General features: G+C 65.4%; 1 protein-coding gene across 9 annotated transcripts in view; it reads left to right on the top strand.

The window, feature by feature from the left end:
• The window catches only part of NFIX (nuclear factor I X), a 227,001-nt gene extending 203,500 nt beyond the window's left edge, over nt 1-23,501 (top strand). For 6 of the 9 annotated variants that reach the window (XM_044994894.1, XM_044994889.1, XM_044994888.1 and 3 more), the window contains 5 exons: nt 345-467; nt 2,565-2,740; nt 4,981-5,128; nt 11,014-11,105; nt 16,677-23,501. In XM_044994894.1, coding sequence (XP_044850829.1) covers nt 345-467; nt 2,565-2,740; nt 4,981-5,128; nt 11,014-11,105; nt 16,677-16,691 — 554 coding nt within the window. In that variant the 3' untranslated portion in view covers nt 16,692-23,501. The remainder of the gene's footprint in view (nt 1-344; nt 468-2,564; nt 2,741-4,980; nt 5,129-11,013; nt 11,106-16,676) is intronic. The other 3 variants (XM_044994892.1, XM_044994895.1, XM_044994896.1) reach the window with 3 other exon arrangements.
• The last annotated feature ends 1,696 nt before the right edge of the window (nt 23,502-25,197 follow it).

The raw sequence follows: 25,197 nt of genomic DNA, 5'->3' as shown, positions 1-25,197 counted from the left end.
GAACATCAGAGTCCGGCCCTGCAGGCAGAGGCCTGAGGCTCAGATCCCAGGAGGCAAATCAGAGCGCCGCAGATCCAGGCTCCCAAACAACGCACGGGCCTTTGTAGCCAAGGGGGACCCTGAAAGCCGATGGCGGGATCGCCGTGGCCTGGCCGTGGCGTGGGGACGCCCGGGGCTAGGGAGACACTCAGACGGCCCTGGAGGGGCCTGATGGGCAGGGCCAGGCAGGGCAGTGAGGGCAGGGCAGCGGCTGGGGGCTCAGGCCGAGCAGGGGCGACTCAAGCAGGATACTAATCCATCTTTCCGCCTGTTAAACCTGCCCTCTCTCGCTGATTCCTTGCCAGGACCGGCTTCCCTAAAGAAGTCAGGGAAGCTGGATTTCTGCAGCGCCCTCTCCACCCACACCACCTCCCCAAGAATGGCTTTCAGCCACCACCCGCTGCCGGTCCTTGCAGGAGTCAGACCAGGTGAGAACCAAAGCCGCTATCCTGGGGGTGGGGGGGCGGGACCCTGTCCCTCCAAGCCACGGTGGTTCTGGCAACCGGTCTCTCTCGCTTTTCCTCTCTGTCTGTGTCTCTCCTCTGTCGAGGCAGCTAACGGGTTAAGGATGCAGGGGAAAGGGCAGATTTTATGCTGCATTAGGTGATCATTGCCTGAGTAGGGTTTATTAGAGTGACTCCAGAGTGACTCCAGAATAGCTGGGATCTTGGAGGAGTTAATCCAGAGTGACTCCAGAATAGCCAGGATTTAGACAGATCTGGATTAGCTGGGATTTTGATGGAGTGACTCCAGCATTGCTGGGATCAGGAGTTGGCCTGCCGCATGTAACCAGGGGGGTCCCTTTCTCTCCCCGGGGAGCAAGTGGAGCCGCGGTTACTGGTCCCAAAGCGCCGCAGGCGAGGATGCCTGGGTCCCAACTGTTGGGCTGTCCCATGCCAGCACCATACCGGGCAGGAAGCTTCCAGCGACCAGCGAGCCCAGGACCCCAGGCAGCCGGAGTGAGGGGCATCGGCAGGGCTGGGGGGGCCCAGGGCTGGGCTAGCAGGGGCTGCGGGTCGGGAGTGAGGGGCACCGGCAGAGCTGGGTGGGGTGTGGTTCGCTCAAACCATCACCGGTGGCTCAGCCCTTCCTGTGGGTTTGCTTGGGGGTTCCTCAGCCTGGGCTGGTGGGACGTCTGCGCAGGTCCTGGGGGGCCCACGCAGGCCCCACTCGGGGTCATTGGGCCTCTCCGGGGGCAGTGGGGGTGTGACTGGGGTGGGAGCCGTGAAGGGGCAGGGAGTGATTGAGGGGGTGACCAGTGTGGGGGTGTATGAAGGGGCAGGGATGTGACTGGGGGGCAGTGGTGGCAGGGGGTGACTTGGGGGATTGGAGGGGATGGGGGTGTCTGGGGGTCAGAGGGGTTGGGAGTGTCTGGGGGGTATTTAACTCAAAGGGCCGTCCATGGCTCGGTCTCTAGGACTTGGCCTCCCCATGCACCCGGCTGACATGGCCCCCCCAGGTGGGGTCCGAGGGGTCCCCCAGAGGAGGAAGCTGATTGGCACTACCCACCGGTGCCGCGTCCCTGCCAGTTCCCTGAACCCTATAGCGGCAACGGCACCGGGGTGGCACCCGCTGGATGGTCCGTCGGGGCCAGTGCCTGGGTGGCGCCCGCTGGCTGGTCCGTCAGTGCTGGTGCCCGGGTGGCGCCCGCTGGCTGGTCCCTCAGGGCTGGTGCCCGGGTGGCGCCCGCTGGCTGATCCCTCAGGGCTGGTGCCCGGGTGGTGCCCTCTGGCTGGTCCGTTGGGGCCGGCACCCGGGTGGAACCCGCTGCCTCGCCTGGGTGGCACCCGCTGGCTGGTCCATCAGGGCTGGTGCCCGGGTGGCACCCGCTGGCTGGTCCATCGGGGCTGGTGCCCGGGTGGTGCCCGCTGGCTGGTCCGTCAGGACTGGTGCCTGGGTGGCATCCACTGGCTGGTCCATCAGGGCCAGTGTCGGGCAGCGCCCGCTGGCTGATCCATCAGGACTGGTGCCTGGGTGGCGCCAGCTGGCTGGTCCGTCGGAGCCGGTGCCCGGGTGGTGCCCGCTGGCTGATCCATCAGGACTGGTGCCTGGGTGGCGCCCGCTGGCTGGTCCGTCGGGGCCGGTGCCTGGGTGGTGCCCACTGGCTGATCCATCAGGACTGGTGCCTGGGTGGCGCCCGCTGGCTGGTCCGTCGGGGCCGGCGCCAGGGTTGCGCCCGCTGGCTGCTCCGTCAGGGCCACTGTCTGGGCGCCGCCCGCTGGCTGGTCCCCAGGGTTCCAGCCCTCGGAGACTCTCTCGGAGAGGAGTCGTGGAATGACGACCCAGCTCTGCCTTCTGACGGGACCGTGAAATGGGGGAGAGAGCAGGACATGGGGCTCAGCCCCATAATGGCCCCTCCACCAGGCGCGTGGGGCCTCGAAGCTTGGAGGGCCCAGCAGGTGGCTGAGGGGGGTAGGGAGTGAGAGGACAGGGCCTGAACTGCTGGGGGGGCAGGGGACGGACACAGCAGCTGTTACCAGCAGATCCCTGACCCCCCCGCCCCCCTTTCTCTCTCCCCGTCTCAGGAAGCCCTCGGGCAACAGCCTCGGCCCTGCACTTCCCGTCGACCTCCATCATCCAGCAGTCCAGCCCCTACTTCACCCACCCGACCATCCGCTACCACCATCACCACGGCCAGGACTCGCTCAAGGAGTTCGTGCAGTTCGTCTGCTCCGACGGGTCGGGCCAGGGCACCGGGCAGGTGAGCGCCGCCGGCCACGCCCCTCCGGATGCCGCCCCTGGGGGGGGCTGGCCAGGGAACAAGGCCCCCCCACGGCTCTCCTCTCCTCTCCTCTCCTCTCCTCTCCTCTCGTCTCTCTCTGTCTCTCTCTGTCTCTGGGGGGCACGGGACAGGCAGTGTGATCCCGGTCGGGGCGTCGGGGGCTGATGTAGCGCAGGGGCCTGACGCACCCGCCAAGGGGCCAGGGGCTTCCTGCCCCAGGGACTGCTCTGGATTGGGATTGTGGGGGCAGCTAAGGGGCCAAGAGGGAACATGGCATGTTAGGGGCCAGTCGAAGGAGGGGCTCTGGGCCCACCCCCCATCCCGTCGCAGCCACTGGCACGCGCCAGCCTGCAGCATCTAGAAGGTTCCGGAAACTGCCAGCCTAGAACCGGCATCGCTCTGGAACGTGAGGAGTTCTAGAAGATAAACTGCTAAGGGGGCGGGGCCTCGCAGGCAGGTTCTAGGGGGCGGGGCCTCACAGGGCAGGTTCTGGGGGGCGGGGCCTCGCCGGGCTGGTTCTGGGGGGCAGGGCCTCACAGGGCAGGTTCTGGGGGGCGGGGCCTCGCCGGGCTGGTTCTGGGGGGCGGGGCCTCGCCTGGCTGGTTCTGGGGGGCGGGGCTTCGCAGGCAGGTTCTGGGGGGCGGGGCTTCGCAGGCAGGTTCTAGGGGGCGGGGCCTCTTAGGGCAGGGTCTAGGGGGCGGAACCTCACAGGGCAGGGTCTAGGGGTGGGGCCTCGCAGGGCAGGGTCTAGGGGGCGGAACCTCACAGGGCAGGGTCTAGGGGGCGGGGCCTCGCAGGGCAGGTTCTAGGGGGAGGGGCCTCGCAGGGCAGGTTCTGGGGGGCGGGGCCTGGCCGGGCTGGTTCTGGGGGGCGGGGCCTCGCAGCATTGTGGAGTTCTGCGGGGCGGGGCCTCCGCATCATAGTGTCCTAGGGGGTGGGGCCCCTCAGAGCAGGGCCTGGGGGCAGGGCCTCAGAGCAGGTTTTAGGAGGCAGGGCCTGAGAGAAGACCCCCCAGGGGGCGGGGCCTCAGAGCAGGTCCTGGGGGCGGGGCCTCTCAGAGCAGGTCCTGGGGGCGGGGCCTCAGCAGCACGACGTCTATCACGGACGGACGACTTTCTCCACCCAAAGCCAGACTGCTGGAGTGATCCGTTGCCATGGAGACTGCGCCTCAGGCCGGCTCCTGCAGGATGGGGGGGCTGTGCTGGGTACGGCCCCAGGGGTCCCCCAGGAGCACGGGACGGGGGCACTCAGTGATCCGTGCCTAGGACACTGAGCTCTGCCCTCCGGGGGTGGCTGGTGCCCCTCGGGGTGCCTCCGTGACACCCGCCAGCGCCTCCCGCCGGAGGTGGTGTGCAGCCATTGCCCGGACACCGGCCGCGGGGGACTCTGAAGCTCTGGAGCGTCGTGCCTAGAGGAGAGGTCCAGCCACCGATCGCCACTCTGGACAGTCGGCTCACGCCACGGCCGGCTCACGCGCCGGGACAGCACCAGGGTTGGGAGGGCCGCGCCCATCACAGTGGCTGGCGTTAAATATCTGGAGCCCAGCGCAGAGACTGCCTTGAGTCGTGCCCCCGGGGAGAAACCAGGGCAGGACGCCGGGCAGAGAAGACGCATCTGCAGCACCCTGCTCCTTGGCTGTCCCCTGCCGGTCCCGCTCAGGGCCAGCCTTCGCAGATCACACTCCTCTCCCCGCCTCCCCCTCCGTCCCTCTCCCGGGCCTGCCCACCACCGGTCCCTGGGCTCCACCGCGGGCCTGCCCTTTCCAGCCTGGAGCCCCTGAAGACGGAGCGCCGGGCCGGCCGGTTCACACCATTGGCACTTCCCGGGTTCTGCATGGAGGGGAGACACCATTGCCCACGGCTGGCAAGTGAACGACCAGGCGAGCGACGGCCCGGCCCGTGGCTCCAGCCCACGGAGATCTGGCGGGGGGCAGCAGGTCGAGGGCGCGAAGGGGGCAGAGGGCAGAGCCTAGCCAGGGAGTGGGGGGACGGGCCAGCGACCGACGGACAGACACACTCTTCCCACCCTTTGCTTTTTTTAAAACAAGTCCATTTTTTTGGTAAAAAAAGCATTTTTTGGAGGAAAAGCGTCCCCAATAAAACACCGGAACAAAGCAAGCCCCAGCGCCCCGTCCCGGCGCCGCCGGCCGGTACTGCATCTTTACCGTTGCCTTGTCTCGGCTCGCCGTTCACGCATCCTTGTATTTATGTTGTTCGCAGCCTAACGCTAGCGGCCAGGGCAAAGTCACGGGCTCATTTTTGCTGCCGCCGCCCCCACCTGTGGCCAGACCTGTGCCCCTTCCAATGCCTGACACAAAATCCACCAGCACTAACCCAGAGGGCGGAGCGCCGACACCTACATCACCCTGTAAGTGGACGCCCGACAGCGACGACACAACCCCCCAGGCAAACCCACCCCCAGCCTGGTCCTCACGCACAGAGCCACCAGCCAGGCCGCCGGGCAGAGGGGGGAGCGGAAGGGGGAGAAGGGACAGCTGAAGAGGAATGTGAAGCTTAGATACATGGGGGTAGGGATGGGGATGGGGAGGGATGGATGGATGGATGGATGGGGGGGGTGTACGGAGATGGATGGATGGATGGATGGGGGGGTGTATGTACAGAGATGGATGGATGGATAGATGGATGGGGGGGTGTACGGAGATGGATGGATGGAGGGGGTGTACGGAGATGGATGGATGGATGGATGGGGGGGGTGTATGTACGGAGATGGATGGATGGATGGATGGGGGGGTGTACGGAGATGGATGGATGGATGGATGGATGGGGGGGTGTACGGAGATGGATGGATGGATGGATGGTGGGGGTGTATGTACGGAGATGGATGGATGGATGGATGGATGGATGGGGGGGGTGTACGGAGATGGATGGATGGATGGATGGATGGATGGGGGGGGTGTACGGAGATGGATGGATGGATGGATGGATGGATGGGGGGGTTTACGGAGATGGATGGATGGATGGATGTGGGGGGTGTATGTACGGAGATGGATGGATGGATGGATGGGGGGGTGTACAGAGATTGATGTATGGATGGATGGATAGATGGATGGGGGGGTGTACGGAGATGGATGGATGGATGGATGGGGGGGGTGTATGTACGGAGATGGATGGATGGATGGGGGGGTGTACGGAGATGGATGGATGGATGGATGGGGGGGGTGTATGTACGGAGATGGATGGATGGATGGATGGATGGGGGGGTGTACGGAGATGGATGGATGGATAGATGGATGGGGGGGTGTACGGAGATGGATGGATGGATGGATGGATGGGGGGTGTACGGAGATGGATGGATGGATGGATGGATGGGGGGGTGTACGGAGATGGATGGATGGATGGATGGGGGTGTATGTATGGAGATGGATGGATGGATTGGGGTGTGTGTACGGAGATGGATGGATGAGAAGGTGGGTAGGTAGGGGGCAGGTGGGATAGCCGGCGGTCAGGCGGGGGTACATGGGGGTAGGTAGGGGGTAGCCGTAGAGCAGGCAGGGGGGCAAATAGAGGATAGGTAGGGGCTGGCTGGAGGGCAGGCAGGAGGTAAATAGGGGGGTAGGTAGGGAGTACATGGGGATAGGTAGGGGGTAGCTGGAGGGCAGGTGGGGGTACATAGGGAGTAGGTAGGGGGTAGGCAGAGGGCAGGCAGGGGTAGTTAGGGGGCAGTCAGGGGGTAGCTGAAGGGCAGGCAGGGGGTAGCCAGAGAGCAGGCGAGGGGTAGCTGGAGGGCAGGCAGGGGGTAGTTAGGGGGCAGGCGGGGGTACATGGGGGCAGGTAGGGAGTAGCCGGAGGGCAGGCGGGGAGTACATAGGGGATAGCCAGAGGGCAGGTGGGGGGTAGTTAGTGGGCAGGCAGGGGGTGCACAGAGGGTAGTTAGGGGGCAGGCAGGGGGTAATTAGGAAGCAGGTAGGGGGTACATAGGGGGTAGCTGGAGGGCAGGCAGAGAGTAGCCAGAGGGCAGGTGGGGGGTAGTTAGGGGGCAGGCAGGGGGTAGTTAGGGGGCAGGCAGGGGGTACACAAGGGGTAGTTAGGGGGCAGGCAGGGGGTACACAGGGGGTAGTTAGGGGGCAGGCAGGGGTAGTTAGGGGGCAGGCAGGGGGTACACAGGGGGTAGTTAGGGGGCAGGCAGGGGGTAGTTAGGGGGCAGGCAGGGGGTACACGGGGTAGTTAGGGGGCAGGCAGGGGTAGTTAGGGGGCAGGCAGGGGGTACACAGGGGGTAGCCAGAGAGCAGGCGAGTAGTTAGGGGGCAGGCAGGGGGTCCCCAGGGGGTAGCGAGGGGGCAGGCGGGGGAGTAAGGGGGCAGGCAGGGGGTACACAGGGGGTAGTTAGGGGGCAGGCAGGGGGTAGTTAGGGGGCAGGCAGGGGGTACACGGGGTAGTTAGGGGGCAGGCGGGGTAGTTAGGGGGCAGGCAGGGGGTACACAGGGGGTAGCTAGAGAGCAGGGGAGTAGTTAGGGGGCAGGCAGGGGGTACACAGGGGGTAGCCATAGAGCAGGCGGGTAGTTAGGGGGCAGGCAGGGGGTAGTTAGGGGGCAGGCAGTGGGTACACAGGGGGTAGTTAGGGGGCAGGCAGGGGGTACACAGGGGGTAGCCGGCTGCCAGCGGGCCAGGGCTTCATGCCATCATCGAGTGTTGTGCGTTCTCGTTTGCCTGCCCTCACCCGCCGCCATCCATCCCACCCGCGCTAAGATGCAGTAGCCGCCGGCTCGGCCGCCTTTGGGGTCTTTGTTTTGTTCTGTTTTATTATTATTTTGTCGGTTGCCATGGCAACTCTCAGGGGCGGGGCTGAACAAAAGGAAAGAAAAATACCCATTAAAATCCCCCCCCCCCCCCGCCCGGACTGGCAGTGCCCAGGAGTTTGTGTGGGGAGGAAGGGGAACGGGGCACCAGGGGTCAGGGGTCAGTGGGTGTCGACCATACCCCCTCCTAGTTCAGCTCCAGAGCAGGCTACCTTCACCAGGACTCCTGGGTCCAATCCCCTGCCTGGGGAGGAAGGGGCTGGGGTCTAGTGGCTAGAGCAGGGGGTGGGGCTGGGAGCCGGGACTCCTGGGTTCTGTTCCCAGGGCTCTGTGGCCTCTCCTGGGCAGCGCTAGGTGTGAGTATGGGGGGGCACTAGGTGTGTGTACTGGGGGGGCGCTAGGTGTGTGTATGGGGGGGCACTAGGTGTGTGTACTGGGGGGGCGCTAGGTGTGTGTATGGGGGGGCACTAGGTGTGTGTACTGGGGGGCACTAGGTGTGTGTATGGGGGGCACTAGGTGTGTGTACTGGGGGGGCACTAGGTGTGTGTACTGGGGGGGCACTAGGTGTGTGTACTGGGGGGGCGCTAGGTGTGTGTACTGGGGGGGCATCTCTTCCATTGTCTTTCTTTCCTTCTTTCTTTCTTTTTTGGACTCTTTCCATCCGTCCCCATGACATCCCCTCCCGTCTGCATTCTCCATTCAGTCCAGCCGGGGGGGCGGGGGCGGGGGGGTCTCTGGTGCCTGCCCGCTGCGGCTGCGCCCACTCCTGCCAGGTGGGCGGGCGGAGGACAGGTAAGGAAGAATCCGCAGCTTTTGGGGGCGGGGGAGGGATTTGTGCTGCTCCGGACGCTGCCCCCTGCTGGCCAGGATCTGTCCCACTCCTCTTCGGGAGGGCAGGTGCCTCTTTCCCCCCCACCCTGCAGCTGGCAGCCCAGCGGGGGGGTGGGAGCCTCCAGAGGCTGCTGGGGCCCGGCCACCCCTCCTGCCTGGGCAGCTTTGCCTGGGCACCGGCAGCCGTGGGGCTGCAGGGGGAGAGTGGCTGGCAGTGGGGGGCAGGTGACCCCGGCTACCTGCAGCCTCCAGCAGCCAGGGATGCTGCACCAGGCCCCGGCTGGGGTCTCTGGGCTTTGCCCAAGAACGGCCGGCCTGCCGGGTACGTGGGGCCCGGCCTGCCGGGTACGTGGGGCCTGGCGGGTACGTGGGGCCTGGCGGGTACGTGGGGCCCGGCCTGGCGGGTATGTGGGGCCTGGCGGGTACGTGAGGCCCGGCCTCGTGGTTATGTGGGGCTTGGTCTCGCAGGTATTTGGGGCCTGGCGGGTACGTGGGGCCTGCCTGGCGGGTACGTGGGGCCCGGCCTGGCGGGTACGTGGGGCTCGGCCTGGCGGGTACGTGGGGCTCGGTCTCGCAGGTATGTGGGGCCTGGCGGGTACGTGGGGCCCGGCCTGGCGGGTACGTGGGGCCTGGCGGGTACGTGGGGCCCGGCCTGGCGGGTATGTGGGGCTCGGTCTCGCAGGTATGTGGGGCCTGGCGGGTACGTGGGGCCCGGCCTCGAGGCCCTGGGGGATGTGCCATGCTCTGATTTCCCCCTGCCCCCCGCTGCTGCCCCAGCCAGGATCCCCAGGATCCAGCCCCCCTGTGCCCAGCGATGCCCCCCCAGCCCCGAATGCCAGAGGCCTGAGCTCAGTTATTTCTGGCAGGGGCACGAGGCCAGGGGAGGGCACCAATCGCCGCCCGTGGGGCAGGGCCCTGCCAGCTCCATACACGGGCATCTGCTGGGCCAGGAGCACCTGGGGGAGGGCGACTGAGGCCTGGGGCAGCTGCTCTGCACATGGCCCTGCCCCCACGGCAGGAATCGAAACTGGGACACAGCATGGGGGGGCGAACTAACTGCATCCCCCCCCCCACAGCAATGGTTCATCCTCCCCCAACACACACAGCTCTGCCCGTGCCCCTCACTTCCGACCCGCAGCCCCTGCTAGCCCAGCCCTGCCCCCCCCAGCTCTGCCCGTGCCCCTCACTCCCACCCCGCAGCCCCTGCTAGCCCAGCCCTGGGTTCCCCCCCCCAGCTCTGCCCGTGCCCCTCACTCCCGACCCGCAGCCCCTGCTAGCCCGGCCCGGGGCTCCCCCTAGCTCCGCCGGTGCCCCTCACTCCCGACTCGCAGCCCCTGCTAGCCCGGCCCGGGGCTCCCCCCAGCTCTGCCGGTGCCCCTCACTCCCGACCCGCAGCCCCTGCTAGCCCGGCCCGGGGCTCCCCCCAGCTCCGCCGGTGCCCCTCACTCCCGACTCGCAGCCCCTGCTAGCCCGGCCCGGGGCTCCCCCCAGCTCTGCCGGTGCCCCTCACTCCCGACCCGCAGCCCCTGCTAGCCCGGCCCGGGGCTCCCCCCAGCTCTGCCGGTGCCCCTCACTCCCGACCTGCAGCCCCTGCTAGCCCGGCCCGGGGCTCCCCCCAGCTCTGCCGGTGCCCCTCACTCCCGACCTGCAGCCCCTGCTAGCCCGGCCCGGGGCTCCCCCCAGCTCTGCCGGTGCCCCTCAGTCCCGACCTGCAGCCCATGCCAGCCTGGCCCTGGGCTCTGCCCTAGCTCCGCCGGTGCCCCTCACTCCCGACCTGCAGCCCCTGCTAGCCCGGCCCGGGGCTCCCCCCAGCTCTGCCGGTGCCCCTCACTCCCGACCTGCAGCCCATGCCAGCCTGGCCCTGGGCTCTCCCCCAGCTCTGCCGGTGCCCCTCACTCCCGACCTGCAGCCCATGCCAGCCTGGCCCTGGGCTCTCCCCCAGCTCTGCCGGTGCCCCTCAGTCCCGACCCGCAGCCCCTGCTAGCCCGGCCCGGGGCTCCCCCCTAGCTCCGCCGGTGCCTGTCAGTGCCGACCTGCAGCCCTGATATTGACCCATCTCCTGCGGGATCATGACAGTCACCCACTCTCGAGGGGAGCTTGAGATGGGCGGATAATTATTTTGGGGGTGTTGGAACTGGAGCAGCCCCCTTCAAACACCCCCCCTCAGCCCTCCCGTCCCTATGGATTCCTCTGCCCAATGCTCTGTATGGGGCAGGGGGCGGAGCTCAGCCCTGCCAGGGGTGTGTCTGCCCCATATCACCCTCTCTCATCTCAGTGATGGCCACGGCCCCCAATGCCCTCCCCCACAGCCCCCCAACACCCTCCTCACCAGCCCCCTAACATCCTTCCCCAAGACCCCAATGCCCTCCCCCAGCTCCCTAACACCCTCCCCACCAGCCCCCTAACACCTCCACCCTGCCCCCAGATCCCTAACACCCTCCCCCTGACCCCAGTGCCCTCCCCCGACCCCCTAAAGCCCTCCCCCAGACCTCACTGTCCTCCCCCCAGCCCCCTAATGCCCTCCACCTACCCCCAGCCCCCTAAACCCCTCCCTTCTCCAGCCCCAGGCTCCTAACATCCTCCCCTGCAGCCCCCAATACTCTCCCCCCAGCCCCCTCACACCCACCCCCAGCCCCCTCACGCCCTCTGCCTCTCTCTCCTCCAGCATTCGCAGCGCCAGGCTCCTCCACTGCCAACCGCTTTGTCGGCATCGGACCCCGGGACGGCAACTTTCTAAACATCCCCCAGCAGTCTCAGGTAGGAGAGGGCGACTCGGGGGGGGGTCCCAGCGGGGGGGCTCATGCCTGCAGGACGGGGCATCGGCCGTGCCCACATCACCATGGCAGCGTCCCCAAAACCTGGAGTGGTCAGAGCTGGGGACTGGGAGCCAGGACTCCTGGGTTCTATCCCTGCTCTGGGAGGGGAGCGGGGTGCAGTGGTCAGAGCAGGGGGCTGGGAGCCAGGACTCCTGGGTTCTATCCCTGCTCTGGGAGGGGAGCGGGGTGCAGTGGTCAGAGCAGGGGGCAGGGAGCCAGGACTCCTGGGTTCTACTGGCTGTGCCACATCACTGCAGGTGACCCTTCCCCCATGGAGGGCTCTGGCCCACTGTGCAGTCCCTGAGGCCGTCCCGCCCCCACCAGCCTCTGGCTTGGGCCCTGGAATAAGTTAATTGGACAATTAGCCAATAAATCCCTGGCTGAGCAGGTGACCCCGGCCCTGGGGCTCTGCCCTGAGCAGCCCACAGAGAGGCCCAGCCCTTGGCAAGGGGGGTCTGGGGGGCCCTGGCCTTAAGGGGCTAGGAAAGGGCATGTGTGTTTTGGGGTCACTTCTGGGTGACTAGCCAGGCAGGTGTGGTGAGCTCCGGTGGCTGGCAGGGCCCCTCTGCCCCCCGCTCTTCTCTTCATGCTGCTTAGGGCAAGTTGTGGGGTTGATTAGTGGAGTCGCTCTGTGGGGGGATTGTTGAGGGAGCGCGGGGGGTGGGGGAGCAGGGGGCTGTGGGTGCTGATACCCGGGGCAGGCCCCAGTACCCCCGTCTCCCCCTGCCACTCCCTGCAGCCCCGGGGGCCTGAGATGCTCCAGGAGTGGGACAGGTGGGGGGAGGGGTGCAATGGACTCCTATGGCTGAGCGCCCCCCACTCTGGGTGTAAAGATGAGCTCCCCCCCCCCGAAAGCTGATTCCTCCCACATCACTGGGAGTTTCAGCAGAATTGGACACACACGCCCCCCCCTCCACCCCACCCCCCCCGGCACTGTCCCATCCCAGCAGGGCAGGAACCCTGGGGCTGCCCCCAACCCCAAAGGGGTTAACCGCCCCCCAGGGAAAAATGACATGGGGGGGAGATAGGGATACAGCCCCTCCCCCCTCCAGTCTTCCCACTCTCCTCCCCCCACCAGTCTGCCCTGACTGAGGTTTGGCTGCAGGATCTGGCTCAGTTCCCTTCTTCCCAAACTTCATTGAACTTGGGGAGGGGGGGACCAGGGGCTCCGCCCCCATCCCATAACCAGAGTCACGTCTGACCCGTCTGGTTTCCCCGAGCAACCAGACATGATGTCACACCCTGGTGAACTTGGACATGGGGGCTGGAGAAAGGGAAACAAAGGGCCGGGCCGAGAGGAGCAGGCGGGATCTGGTGGGGGGGCTCAGCCTGCCCCACAGGCCCTCACCCCCTCCCCGGCCCGGTCCCCAAGAGCCCCCCTGCCTGGGGGGCTGTATCCCTCACTCCTCCGTCCCTCCGTCCCTCTGTCCCTCCAGCCCCCTCCCCTCCTTTCCCTCCCTCTGTGATTTCTCCTTCCTTCTCTCGCGTGCCCCTGACCCCGTCACATGGGGGGGTCCTTTAGCTGAGTGCCCCCGGCCTGAGCCATGGGCCCTCCCTGAACCGGGGAGTCCCTGCTCCCCTGGGGTCCCATAGTAACCGGTGACTCCACCGAGGGAGGACAAAAGGGGGGGCCGGGATGGCGGGGGGCGGTTCCACACCAGCGTTGGGGGGTGGGGGGAGCTGGCCCTGCTGTCGGGGGCTCCCCGGGCACGGCGTGTGATCCCGGGGGTAGATCAGCGCGGTCGCCCCGTCCCGGATGTGGGGGCTGGGCTTGGGAGTTGGCTCTCACCCACCCAGGGGCCATGGGAGCACCCATGGGGTCCCTCCAGGAGGGGGCAGTGCCCAGGGGGCCGGGGGTCCTCCAGCATCCCCCGGTGCGTGGATCTCCCCGCTTGGCTTTGATCCCCACACGGCCCCCATGAGACTCAGGGCTGGCAGCCCCCATAGGGACCCAGCCCTCCCCTGGGGGGGGCATGGGGCTGCCACGCCCACTCCGTGGCCCAGCCCCTGGCATGGGGAAGGATGGGGCAGCCCTAGTTTTATCCCTCTCCTCTGATTGGCCCATGGTGCTGCGGGCTACCTGGCCCGTGCCTGAGCAGCTACCTTCAGATTGGCTTACGGGAGGTGCATGTCTCAGGCTCTGGCCAATCACAGAGCAGGTGGCCGAGGGCTGCTCCTCCCTCGGTTGTTGAGACTGGGCTCTGATGGGGTTATTGGCCCAGTGCCTCCTGATTGGCTGGGAAGGTCAGACATCATTGCATCTCTCGGCCAATCAGAAACTTTAGCTTGAGGGTGAACTCGCGCCTGCTTGGCTGAGGGTTTGGCCAGTGAGTGATGGGCAGGACTCCTGGGTTCTACCCCAGCTCTGGGAGGGGAGGGCAGGGGGGTGTAGTGCAGGGCTGGGCAAACTATGGCCCGCGGGCCACATCTGGCCTGTCAGACCTTTTAATCCAGCCCTGGAGCTCCCGCTGGGGAGCAGGGTCGGGGGCTTTCCCCACTCTGCATGTGCTGCGGCTCCTGGAAGCACCGGGATGTCCTTGCTCCAGCTCCTACACATAGGGTCAGCAAGGGTGCTCCACACACTTCCTCCACCCCAGCGCCAGTCCCTCAGCTCCCATTGGCCAGGAACTGCGGCCAATGAGAGCTGCAGGGGTGGTGCCTGCTGACGGGACAGCATGCAGAGCCGCCTGGCAGCACCTCCATGTAGGAGCCGGAGAAAGGACATGCTGCTGCTTCCGGGAGCCGCTTGAGAGAAGCGCTGCCCGGAGCCTGCACCCCTGACCCCCTCCCGCATCCCAACCCCCTGTCCCAGCCCTGATCCCCCTCCTGCCCTCCAAACCCCTCGGTCTCAGCCCAGAGCACCCTCCTGCACCCTAAACCCCTCAGCCCCGCCCCAGAGCCTGCACCCCCAGCCGGAGCCCTCACATATCCCCTCCTGCACCCCAAACCCCTCAGCCCGGAGCTCCCTGCCCTGCACCCCAGCCCCCTGCCTCAGCCTGGAGCACCCTCCTGCTCTCCAACCCCCAATTTCGTGAGCATTCATGGCCTGCCATACGATTTCCATGCCCAGATGTGGCCCTCGGGCCAAAGAGTTTGCCCACCCCTGGTGTAGTGACTAGAGCAGGGCAGGACTGGGCACCAGGATTCCTGGGCTGTGTCCTGGCTGTGAGAGGGGAGTGGGGTGTAGTGGTTAGAGCAGGGCCGGGTCAGACTGGGCACCAGGGCTCCTGGGCTGTGTCCTGGCTGTGGGAGGGAGTGGGGTGTAGTGGTTAGAGCAGGGCAGGACTGGGCACCAGGGCTCCTGGGCTCTGTCCCGGCTGTGGGAGGGGAGTGGGGTGTAGTGGTTAGAGCAGGGCCAGGTCAGACTGGGCACCAGGCCTCCTGGGCTCTGTCCCGGCTCTGCCCGGAGGTGCCGTGTGGCTTTGTCACTGGGTGTGACGGGCTGGTCCAGGGGTGTTCTGAGGTCCCAGGGTAGGTCCCCCGGAGAGCAACCGAGACCCCAGTGCCCCCCCGCCCCTGGGCAGCAGCTGCCCCGTCCCTGGGGCTCGTGAGCTGCTTTTCCTTCCGCCCAGCACCAGGCCCCTTCCTCCGCTCCAGCCGGGGCCTGGGAGCTGCGTGCCCGGGAGCCGCCAGGCCCAGCAGAGGGGAAGAGAGAGACGAGACGGGGAAAGAGGAAACTCAGCCTGGCTGGATCTCCCCGGCCTGGCGGTTACACCCCAGCTCAGAGCAGGGGGATCCCTGGGAGCGCCGCTGGCTGGTCGGAGAGCGCCTCCTGGTGGCACATCCCCCCACCTGCAGGCTCCAGCCACACGCAGCCAGTCCATGCCGTTCCTCTTTGCCCACCAAGGTTTTCTCAAGTCGCTCTGTGGCACGGCCTCTCCCCCCCCCCCGCCCGGGATACCACCTCTGCTGTGACACCCCTAACCTGCAGCCAGGGGCCCCCATCCCACAGGGCTCGGTTTCTCGGAGCACTGCAGCCGGTGCACAAACAGGGCAGGGCGTGGGAACCCCTGCAGCAGGACACCCCAAAACTGGCTCGATGGCGGGGGGGGGGAGTGTTGATGGGTCTCGTGATATTTCGTGGCACTCAGGATCGGGCCCCCGGCTCGGGGGGGAAAACGCTAAAAGGGATTATACGACGTGGGGACCACGTCTCGCCCGCGGACGGATGCAGTGTCCTCGGCGAGTGAGAGTCAGTGACTCCAGTGGGGCGACGCCTGGTTACACCTGCTGGGGGTCTGGCCCTCTGGAAGCCAGTGGAGCGACACCCACTGAACTCAGCTGGGGAGCCTGGTCCGTCCTGGTGCTGCGGGAGGAGCGGCTCCCGGCTGGGGGGTCTCGCAGCCCATGGGGTCCGTCCCACAGGGACAGGCTGACCGGGGAGAGCCAAGCTAAACAGAACGGCACAGAGGATACAGGCCTCCCCTCCAGATAGGGCCTGAGTGGAGCCCAGGGCTGGGCCAGCAGGGGCTGCGGGTTGGGAGTGAGGGGCACCGGCAGGGCTGGGGGAGCCCAGGGCTGGGCCAGCAGGGGCTGCGGGTCGGGAGTGAGGGGGGCTGGCAGAGCCGGGGGGGCAGGGCTGGGCCAGCAGGGGCTGCGGGTTGGGAGTGAGGGGCACCGGCAGAGCTGTGTGGGGAGCCCAGGGCTGGGCTAGCAGGGGCTGCAGGTCGGGAGTGAGGGGCACCGGCAGAGCTGGGGGGGGGGACCCAGGGCTGGGCTAGCAGGGGCTGCAGGTCGGGAGTGAGGGGCACCGGCAGAGCTGGGGGGTGGGAGCCCAGGGCTGGACTAGCAGGGGCTGCAGGTCGGGAGTGAGGGGCACCGGCAGAGCTGTGTGGGGAACCCAGGGCTGGGCTAGCAGGGGCTGCAGGTCGGGAGTGAGGGGCACCGGCAGAGCTGTGTGGGGAACCCAGGGCTGGGCTAGCAGGGGCTGCGGGTCGGGAGTGAGGGGCACCGGCAGAGCTGTGTGGGGAACCCAGGGCTGGGCTAGCAGGGGCTGCAGGTCGGGAGTGAGGGGGGCTGGCAGAGCCGGGTGGGGCAGGGCTGGGCTAGCAGGGGCTGCGGGTCGGGAGTGAGGGGCACCGGCAGAGCTGGGGGGGGGAACCCAGGGCTGGGCTAGCAGGGGCTGCAGGTCGGGAGTGAGGGGCACCGGCAGAGCTGTGTGGGGAACCCAGGGCCGGGCTAGCAGGGGCTGCAGGTCGGGAGTGAGGGGCACCGGCAGAGCTGTGTGGGGAGCCCAGGGCTGGGCTAGCAGGGGCTGCAGGTCGGGAGTGAGGGGGGCTGGCAGAGCCGGGTGGGGCAGGGCTGGGCTAGCAGGGGCTGCGGGTCGGGAGTGAGGGGCACCGGCAGAGCTGTGTGGGGAGCCCAGGGCTGGGCTAGCAGGGGCTGCAGGTCGGGAGTGAGGGGCACCGACAGAGCTGGGGAGGGAGGGAGGGATGGGGGGATGGAGTGAACTCGTTGTGAGGTCGATGCTATTTAAAATAACCCGTCCACGTCTGGGCTGTTTCACTTCCAGTCTTGGTTCCTCTGATGGGATCTTCAAGAAAGAGACGAGAAATCTCCCCCTAAAGCCCCCCCATGGAAGCGTCCGTCCTTCGCCCTGGATCTTCACTGAGCTGCTCCAGTCGAGACCGAAAGGGGGTGCCCGGCTCCCACTACCCCCCGTCCCAGCCCCGATCCGGAGCCAGTTTGAATCGACGTGGACGAGGTTGGTCCTGTCCGATGCGGAATCCCCGCGCCGCCCTTGGGACGTAACGTCGCAAAGAGCAGAGCCCAGCACCCCCGCAGCGATCGCCGCAGGTCAGCTGCTCCGGAACCGAGCGTCTCCCCCGTTCCTGGGGCGGGGAGATCGGCAGCCCCGCACGCGCCCGGGTCGAAATCTCCCGAAAAGCACCCCGAGTGCTGACGTGTGCCAGGAAAGAGGGGGAAGTGCTGGGGTCTTTCCAGAGCTGCAAGTGACTTAGGATGGCAGGTTGAGGCAACGTCCAATAGCCATGGGCATGGTCTGTCCGCACAGGGGTCCTGCCACGGGGTGTGATTGCACCTCGCATAGGCCGACCCCAGCTAGCGTTCGGGTGCCGGGAAGCCGCAGCAGCATGGGCGAGCCCCGGGTAATTACCCGGCCGCGGCATCCTGCTCTGGCACCCGAGCTAGCTTGGCTGCATGAGGTGCAGCCCCACCGGGGTCTCCCTGCCGGCACTGGTTCGGCTCACGGGGTGAACAGAGCGAGAATGGAACCAGCTGGCCTGTCCCACAAACATATTTGCGAGTTCAGAAAATTTTCCTGTCTCAAATTGGGGTGAAAAATGGAAATCTCAAAAATATTCGCCAGCTGGAAACCTGGCGAGTTTTCTGTTGTGGGTCAGTTGAAATATTTCATTTTTTCCATTTTGGCCTTTTTTTCTGGGGTTTTAACCTTATTTTTTTCGGTCAAATTAGCTTAAAGTCGGGTCAAACTAGAAAACTGGAATTTTGCCTTTTTGCAAGTTTGTTCATGATCAGGAGACGCAGCTGACCCGCCCGTTCCGGGAACGGTTCCATTTCAGCAAAGCTGCGATTTCCAAGGAAAAAATGATTTGTCACAGACTCCCGGCCAGCGCAGGGCGATGGAAAATCGGTGCCTCTTTTCACGTCAGTGGTCGTAAATGGCATGTGATCTGCCCTGGCGCTGTTTCACTTGCCTCGTCTGCATGAGAAGGCAACACTGGTTTAACTTCACCTGCTTTAAAGCCACAACTTGAGGGGTGAATTTAAACCGGTTTAAAGAGCCTGCTGTGAACCGGACCGATAGAAGTGGTTTGACATTGATGTAAGTGCGTCCACGCAGGTGCTGGCACCAGTTTCATCAAACCGGTTTAACTGAAGTCAGGCCAGTTTTGCAGGGAACAAACTTTGTGCATCCAAGTCACGTTGGTGCTCTGGAAATCATCCCTCTGTGCCCAGCAATGAGCCGCCTTCCCGGTTCAATTCAGGACGCTCGGGCCGGGGCTAGGCCTCTGCCCAAGGAGCCCCAGGATTGGGTCCCCTCCGTCTTCGTCCTGGGGCAGCCAGATTCTCCAGGGCGCCCGGGAAGATCCAGCTCCAGTGGGGTGTTTGCTGGCAGCCCTGGAGAAATGCAGCCGGGAAGGCTACAAACCTGGCAAGCTTCCTGGCTGCCCCTGGCTCCGGCTGGCCCTCCCTCCCGCCGCCTGCAGGGACTGGCCTCCATCACCTCGGAGCCCAGCCGTGCCGCTGAGGATGCTGGGAGTTTACCCAGGATGCTCGGCGGCCGAGGGACTCAGGCTGGCTCCCAGCACGTTCCTGTCCCCCCAACCATAAGCGCCGGGGCCATTGTCCCCCCTCGTTCCCGCCGTACGGGGAGTCGTGAGGAAGGCTAAGCACAGACGCTCCCGGCTGCGGGGGCAGAGGGGGCTGCGCGCGCTCCCTTCCCAGCCCCCCATGTCAGCCTCTCGCTCGAGCCCCCTCGGGCGGATGAAGTGGGATTCTGCCCGGGGGGGGAACAGTTAGACTAGTTTAGAGAAGGGGGCATCTAGTCTCCTTCCCAGCTCTCCCAGTGGCTCCCAGCATGGTCCCCTTCCCTCCCCCACAATGGGGTTCTCTCCAGCCCTGAAAATGCAGCGCTGGGGGGGGTCCCTTTGCAAACAACCCCCCCCCAAGAAATCAGCTTCAGCTGAGGACGCCCGCCAGTGCTGCCAATCCCCGGGCGTGGCTGCCCCCTCTCTTTCCGAATGCCGCTCCCCAGCGAAAGTGCTGGGGGAGCCGCAGCAGCTGGCTTGGGCCGGGGGGGGCGTCTGTGAGGTTTGACAAGGTCGCGTCTAAGCTAGCTCAGCTGACGGCTGTTTTCTTTCCCCTTCTCCCCACCGTGATCTGTTCTCGCTTCCTTCCTTCCTTCGGATTTGCTGCTTGGTGGTTGGTTTTTTCGTTTTAAATAGTTGGATCCTTTCTCTTTTCTCCTCCTTCCTTTCTTCCTTCGTCGTCGCTTGGTGGTTATTTTAGGGTTTGGGGCTTTCTGTACATACAGGCGATCAAAGGAACTAGGGCCAGCGTAAGAGCCGCGCCCGCTCGAGGGAAGCTCTGGCAGGAAGCCGTAGGGCTAGCGCTGAGGAGATGCGGGTACGTTTTGCTGCGGCCTTGCTGCAGGGACATGGGAAAGGTTCCGTTTTCCTGCTGGTCCAGAGCACACCCGGCAGCTGCAGTCACCCAGCCCGCCACATGCGCTGTCTGTTTCGCTTCCGAAAATCACATTGAAAACTGTCTCACGCCAGCTCACGCCCACCTCTGAATCACCAGCACTGTCGCCTGGTCCCACACAGGGTCCCATCTCTCCTCCCCGTTATCGGGCACAGGGCCTGCGATGCTGAAATGCAGCCACCTGTGGGGTGGGGTGGGGCGGCTGTTGGTAACAGCGGCGCCACAGGGTAGTTTTAGGACCGGAAGTGGGGATGGGAGGAGCCTGTATCTGGATGAAACCCCCAGGAAGGGGGTGGGAGTTAGAGAGGCAGATTGGGGTCGCCTGAGCTGGAGTCTGACCCGGCTGCCAGGGTTCATAGCTTGATTCTTGCAACAACAACGAAAAAGCCCTAGTGGTGGTGAAAGTCCCAGCAGAGCCCCTTGGGGATTGTGGGATAAACGGATCCATTGCCCCCCCCACCTGGGCCTTGTCCTGGGACCCCCTGCTCCCCCCCCCCCCCGAGATAAAAGCACAGATCCCATCTCTCGTGCCTCGGGAAATGAGGGAGCCCTCGTGAGCCCAACAAATCAGGGGCCGGCGCCTCCTCCCACAGCACAAATGATGCCCCCTCCAGGGGTCTTTTATTTCCGGGGAGGGGGGAATCTGCACCCTGGAAAATGCTGCGTTTCCGGATCTGTTGGAGAAGCAGGGTCCATGTGGGAAACCAGACAGCTTCAGGCTGCAGCCTCCCGCACGATTCCCCCCTCCCCCACGGCCCCAGCTCCGGGGGCACCAGCAGGGTGCAGCCCCCCCCCCCCATCGCGTCCCCAGCAAAGCCCCTTGTCCCATGGAGGGGTGAGAACCCCACTGGGACCCCCCACCCGGCGCGCAGCTGCAGGACAGCTGGGCAGTGCCGGTTCGTCCGGGGCGACTCCGGCTGCCAGAGGAGTGAAAGGCCCTTTGAGAGCTCGAGCTCCAGGGACGGACGCAGCCACTGGGACTAGCCGGGGCCCGGGGCCCCCCCAGGGCGTGTACACAGAGCAGGCACTGCAGCCCCCCCCCCCTCCCCCGGTGAGTGCACATCACTGGCTTGGACCCGAGCTTTCTGGGGCCTGCCTGCCGTAGCCCGATCTCCACTGCCCTGGTGCTAATCTGGAGTCACTCCGGATGGGTCATTCTGGATTTACACCTGGGCAGCTGAGAGCAGACTCCAGCCCCTGGCCCTTGTTCTCAAGCAGAGGCCAAGCGCTGGGCTTGGACCGGCTGACTCCAGCCTGGGGCCAGTGGGGCCGTGCCCACTGACACCAGTTGTGACACCCATTGACACCACAGGGAGCTGGGCCCCCTCCCGCAGTTCAGCGCCACCCGCCGCTGTCACCCCCTCACGTAAGGGCGGCCTGATGCCGTCCCTCTGAACTGCTCCGGGATGGGGCAGGAAGCTCGCTGGGAAACCCCACAGGAACCCGGCCTTCCCGGAGAGACACTGAGCTTGTCCTTAAAGCCACGCGGGTGGGTGTTACCGCAACGCTGCCCGGCTCCAGGGGGTCTCGGCGGGACTGGCGGAGCAGGAGTTCCTGGCACTGGGTATTGGCAAATATTCATGGAAGTTCCCGCAAGCTCCGCGCCCTGTGGCATTCGGCAGCGTCCGCCCGGGCGGGACAGGCCAGGCAGGGGCCGAGTTGCTCTCGGAGCCCGAACGTTTGACAGGAAGGAGAATTCAGGGTCTCGGCTCCGGCCTTGGACCTGTTCGGCTGCCTCCAGCCGAGCGGGTCCGTAAGATCAGGGCTTTCGAGGCCGGGCCCGCCGCCCTTCTCGCATTGAACCCCCCTGGCGGTAGGGTCCAGCCAAGGCCCCAGTTCAGCGCTGCACTAAAGCACACGCTTAACGCTCCTGGGGTGTGGCTACACTGCAAACAAAAGCCCGTAGGAGCCAGGCTGGAGCCCGGTTCTCTGCCCTGCTCGTTGTAGCCTGGGGGCGTGAGCCGGGCTCCGAGACCAGCCGCTGTGGGGGGTTTGCCAGCGTAGCCGGGCCCCTCTCCCGGCACGTCTGACAGAGGAACTAGCCTGGGGTTTAGTGGGACGCGTTCAGAAGCCAGCGGTGAGCAGAGGTGGTGGCAGCAGAATGAGACTCTCTCGAGAATGTTTAAAAAAATGGAGAAAAAAAAACTTTTTAAAAAAGCTACAAATATCTATAGGGGGCGAAGACTGAACAAATGTTGTTTTCTTGGAGCCAGTGCAATGACTTGCAGAGTTTTAATATCTTTGTATGTTAAAGATTGTTAAGCAGAAGAAAAAAAATCTATTTTTCTTGAGATGTCCTGGTCCCGGGGACTCTAAATACACAGGGGAGAGGAAACCCAACCTTTGTAAGTGTGGGAAATTCTGCTTTTTTCCTGTTTATTTTTTCATTTGTTTATTTTTTTTTTTTTTGCCTTTTTCTCGTTTCTGTTTTTTTGGGGGGAGGCTGAAGGGAAGGTTTTTTCAAGCAAAAGAGAAAAGAAATATATATATCGGTTCAAAAACCGTAGAGAGAGAATGTAAAAACCTAAAGTGAAGACACAAGGACGGCGAGAAAAGAAAAATGATGAAAAAAAAAATCATAAAAAAAGAAAATTAACAAAAAAATTATATATAAAACCACAAACCCTGGTGCTTTTTACAATATAAAGGACATTAAAAAAACCTCTATTATACATAGTTTATGAACCAATTAATTGTTATCATAAAGCACATTTTAGGAAACATACATTATCCTTTATGTTTAACTGAAAGGGGCAGGACGGACTGCGGTTATCAGAGGCACCCGGCTTTTGCTGATCTTACTGGGGGGGCGAGCGAGAGAAGTGGGGGGCCTGCCTTGGCCAAGGGGTCCCCCAGCTGGGTGTCACCCCCCCCCCGCCAGGTGCCACACCTCCCACGTTGATGGGTTGAATCCCTTAGTGCTGATTCTCCCCCACCCTGCCCCGCTTTGGTCCCCGAGAAACTTTAGCTGGAATTAGGCCCGGCTCCCCCTTGCCCCCGCTCTGCCCCCCACCCCCCCAGGGAGGATTTTTCTTTGGAGCCAAAAGCCAACTTTGATCTCACCAGCATTTTGTCGTGGAGCCTTTTTCAGAAAGTTGGTGGCGTCCCCCCTTTTTCTGTTCTCCGGGGTGGGGTGGAGGGGACCCCTCCCTTTCCCCTGATGGACGGGGGGGACACCTGGGAGTGGAGGGGAGCCCCAGTCCCATGCCCCCCAGTGACAGCGCAGTGCAGCTGGAGGAAGGACCCTTTGGTTCAGGAAGGGCCCAGCCCTGCCCACGCCTTACCCGCCCGCACTGCCTGGCAGCCGACGTGCCTTCACCCCCTTGCTGGCCCGGACGGACGGACGGGGGGGCTGAGCCGCTCCGCCGCCCCCCAGCTGTGCCCCCAGCGCCACGCAAAGCAATAAACACCCGTTTCCACCGACAGACAAAAGATGCCAATCGCCGGGGGGGGGGGATACAATGGGGTCCAGACGGGATCCTGTCCCCCCTCCACCCATGGAATCACGGGGCCCAATCCGGATCCTGCCCCGCCCAAAATCCCAGGGCCCAATCCGGATCCTGCCCCGCCCAAAATCCCAGGGCCCAATCCGGATCCCACCCCCACCCCCCGATTGCCTGGGGCCCTGGCTGGGGGCAACCCCCCCCCAACCCAATCAGAGCGCCCCACTCCCAAGCAGGCGGCTGAGTGCATGGCCCCGCCCTTTGCTATGCCGGGGTCACCCCCCCCAGGCTACCCCCGAGGGGTCCCCCCCCCACTGCCTCTCGCTGTAGGACCCCCCCCCTTAGCTGCGTCGCAAGGAGCCGGCTGCTCCCGCCCGTCCGTCTCTGCCCCTTCCAACAAGTTTCTTCGTAGGGTAAGAAACGCAGCATGTGGCGCTGGTCCGTATCTCGTACTAACGGCCTTCGTGTGCTTCTGTCTCCGTCCCCGCGTGTCCGTGTCCCCCGCTCGCTCTAGCGCCCCCCCCCGCGAGTAACGCGTAGTTCGTCCGGTCGCGTCCCCGCCACGGCTCAGCCCGCAGCGCCGAGCACGTCAGTATCGCTTCCCCCACCACAAAACGGCGTTTCGAAAAAAAAAAGCGACAAAAACGACAACAAAGAAAAGACAAAAAAAATGATAAATAATAAAATGCAAAACCTGTTATACCCGGTCCCCGGCCCGCTGGTTTTTCCTTCTGCCCGAGCGCCGCGGGGGGGCGGGGGGGGTCGCCATGGAGGTTACAAAACAACAACGGAACAGGGCGGGGGGGGCACCACAAAATAACACAAATACAAACCTGGTTCCCCTCCCCCCACGTGCTGCCCAGCCCTGCAGGTCCCTCCCCGGCGTGGAATTGGGGGGGGGGTCACAAGGGGGGGGGTTCAGAGCCCTTGTGTGTCTGCCCCCCCCAGCCCCCCCACGTGTTTGCCAAAGGGACTCGGCGCCCCCGGTTTCTGGGGGTCAGATGGTTTCTGCCCCCGAGCAGACCAGGTCCGGGGGGGCTGGAACAATGGGCGCCGAGGCCGCCCCCCCCCAGGTCCAGCGAACCCCACCCGCTGGCGGCTGCAGGGGAATCCGGGCCCGGAGGCCGGTGCCGGCTCTGCTCTGACCGGCCGGGGGCCCTTGGGCGCGTCATGGCCCGGTGCGGTGCCTCAGTTTCCCCTCTGGCCCTGTAGCGCGTTAGCGTGTGAGCTGGCGGGGGCAGCGCCTGGCTCGCTCCGTGCAGCGCCTGGCACAGCGGGGGTCACTAGCCGGGTGCGGCGCCTGGGGCCGGCCCCGCCCGGATTCCCACCTGGGCACAAGCCGCTGTGGGGGGGGGGATCCTGCTCCACTGACACCCGTGGAAACCCACCGCCAGTCTCGGGGGGGGGGGAGTTGGCCCCACCCCACACAGGACAACCTTGGGCGGGGGGGGCTGGAGCAATCTGACCCCCCCGAGTCCCCGCCCCCGGTGTTCAGCAGCCGCCGGCTTAAAAACCCACCTCCAGACACAAACCTGGTGCTCGACCCCCCCCCATTAGTCCTGACCCCCCCGCCCCCCCCGGCTGTGACTCTGCCCTGCCAGGGGCGCTGCTGGGACCCCCACAGCCGGGGCGACCCAATGCAGGATGTGGGGCCAGAGGGAGGGGCCGGTGACGGGACTCGCAGACCAGACCCCCCCCCCGGGTGTTACCCGCATGGTCAGTTCCAGTCTGTTCCCTCGGGAACCCGCCCGCCTGGCTCCTTACCGCTGGGGTGGGGGCCACACACACACTCCCCCCCCCCCGAGCTGGGGAGAGAACCCAGGAGTCCTGGCTCCTGCCCCCCCCCCAGCTCTGACCACCAGCCCCCTTCCCGTAGCCCGTGGTCTCAGCCCCGCTGTGTGTGGGCGCGGGGCTAAGCGCTGGGTGGGGGGAGGGATGCACAGGCCGCTCGGGGGGGGCTGATCCCGTGGGGGACCCTCCCTCCCCCGGGCATAAATGGGGGGGGCAGTTCTTGGTCCCTGCTCCTCACCCAGCAGATCCTGACCCCCATCCTATGCCCATCCCCCACCGCTGGCCTGCGTGTCCCCCCCCAGCCCCAGCTGTGCCCCCCCCCGGAAGTGTGCAGGGGCTCTGGGCTGACTCAGCACCAACCACCCCCTGCGGCCAGGACCCCCCCAGCCCAACGGCGCCAGGTGGAGCAACGGCTCCGCTACCGCAGGGCGGCCCTGCCGAGAATGGCGGGGGGGGGGCTGCAGCCCTCCAGGGTTCCCCCCCCCCAGCCCTGCCGGTGCCCCTCACTCCCGACCCGCAGCCCCTGCTAGCCCAGCCCTGCCCCCCCCAGCTCTGCCGGTGCCCCTCACTCCCGACCCGCAGCCCCTGCTAGCCCGGCCCTGGCCCCCCCCA

This window comes from Mauremys mutica, chromosome 20 (genome assembly GCF_020497125.1).
Source record: "Mauremys mutica isolate MM-2020 ecotype Southern chromosome 20, ASM2049712v1, whole genome shotgun sequence".
Taxonomy (NCBI): domain Eukaryota; kingdom Metazoa; phylum Chordata; order Testudines; family Geoemydidae; genus Mauremys; species Mauremys mutica.
Note: the sequence above shows the minus strand (reverse complement) of the source record. Positions and strands in the feature narration are given on the sequence as shown.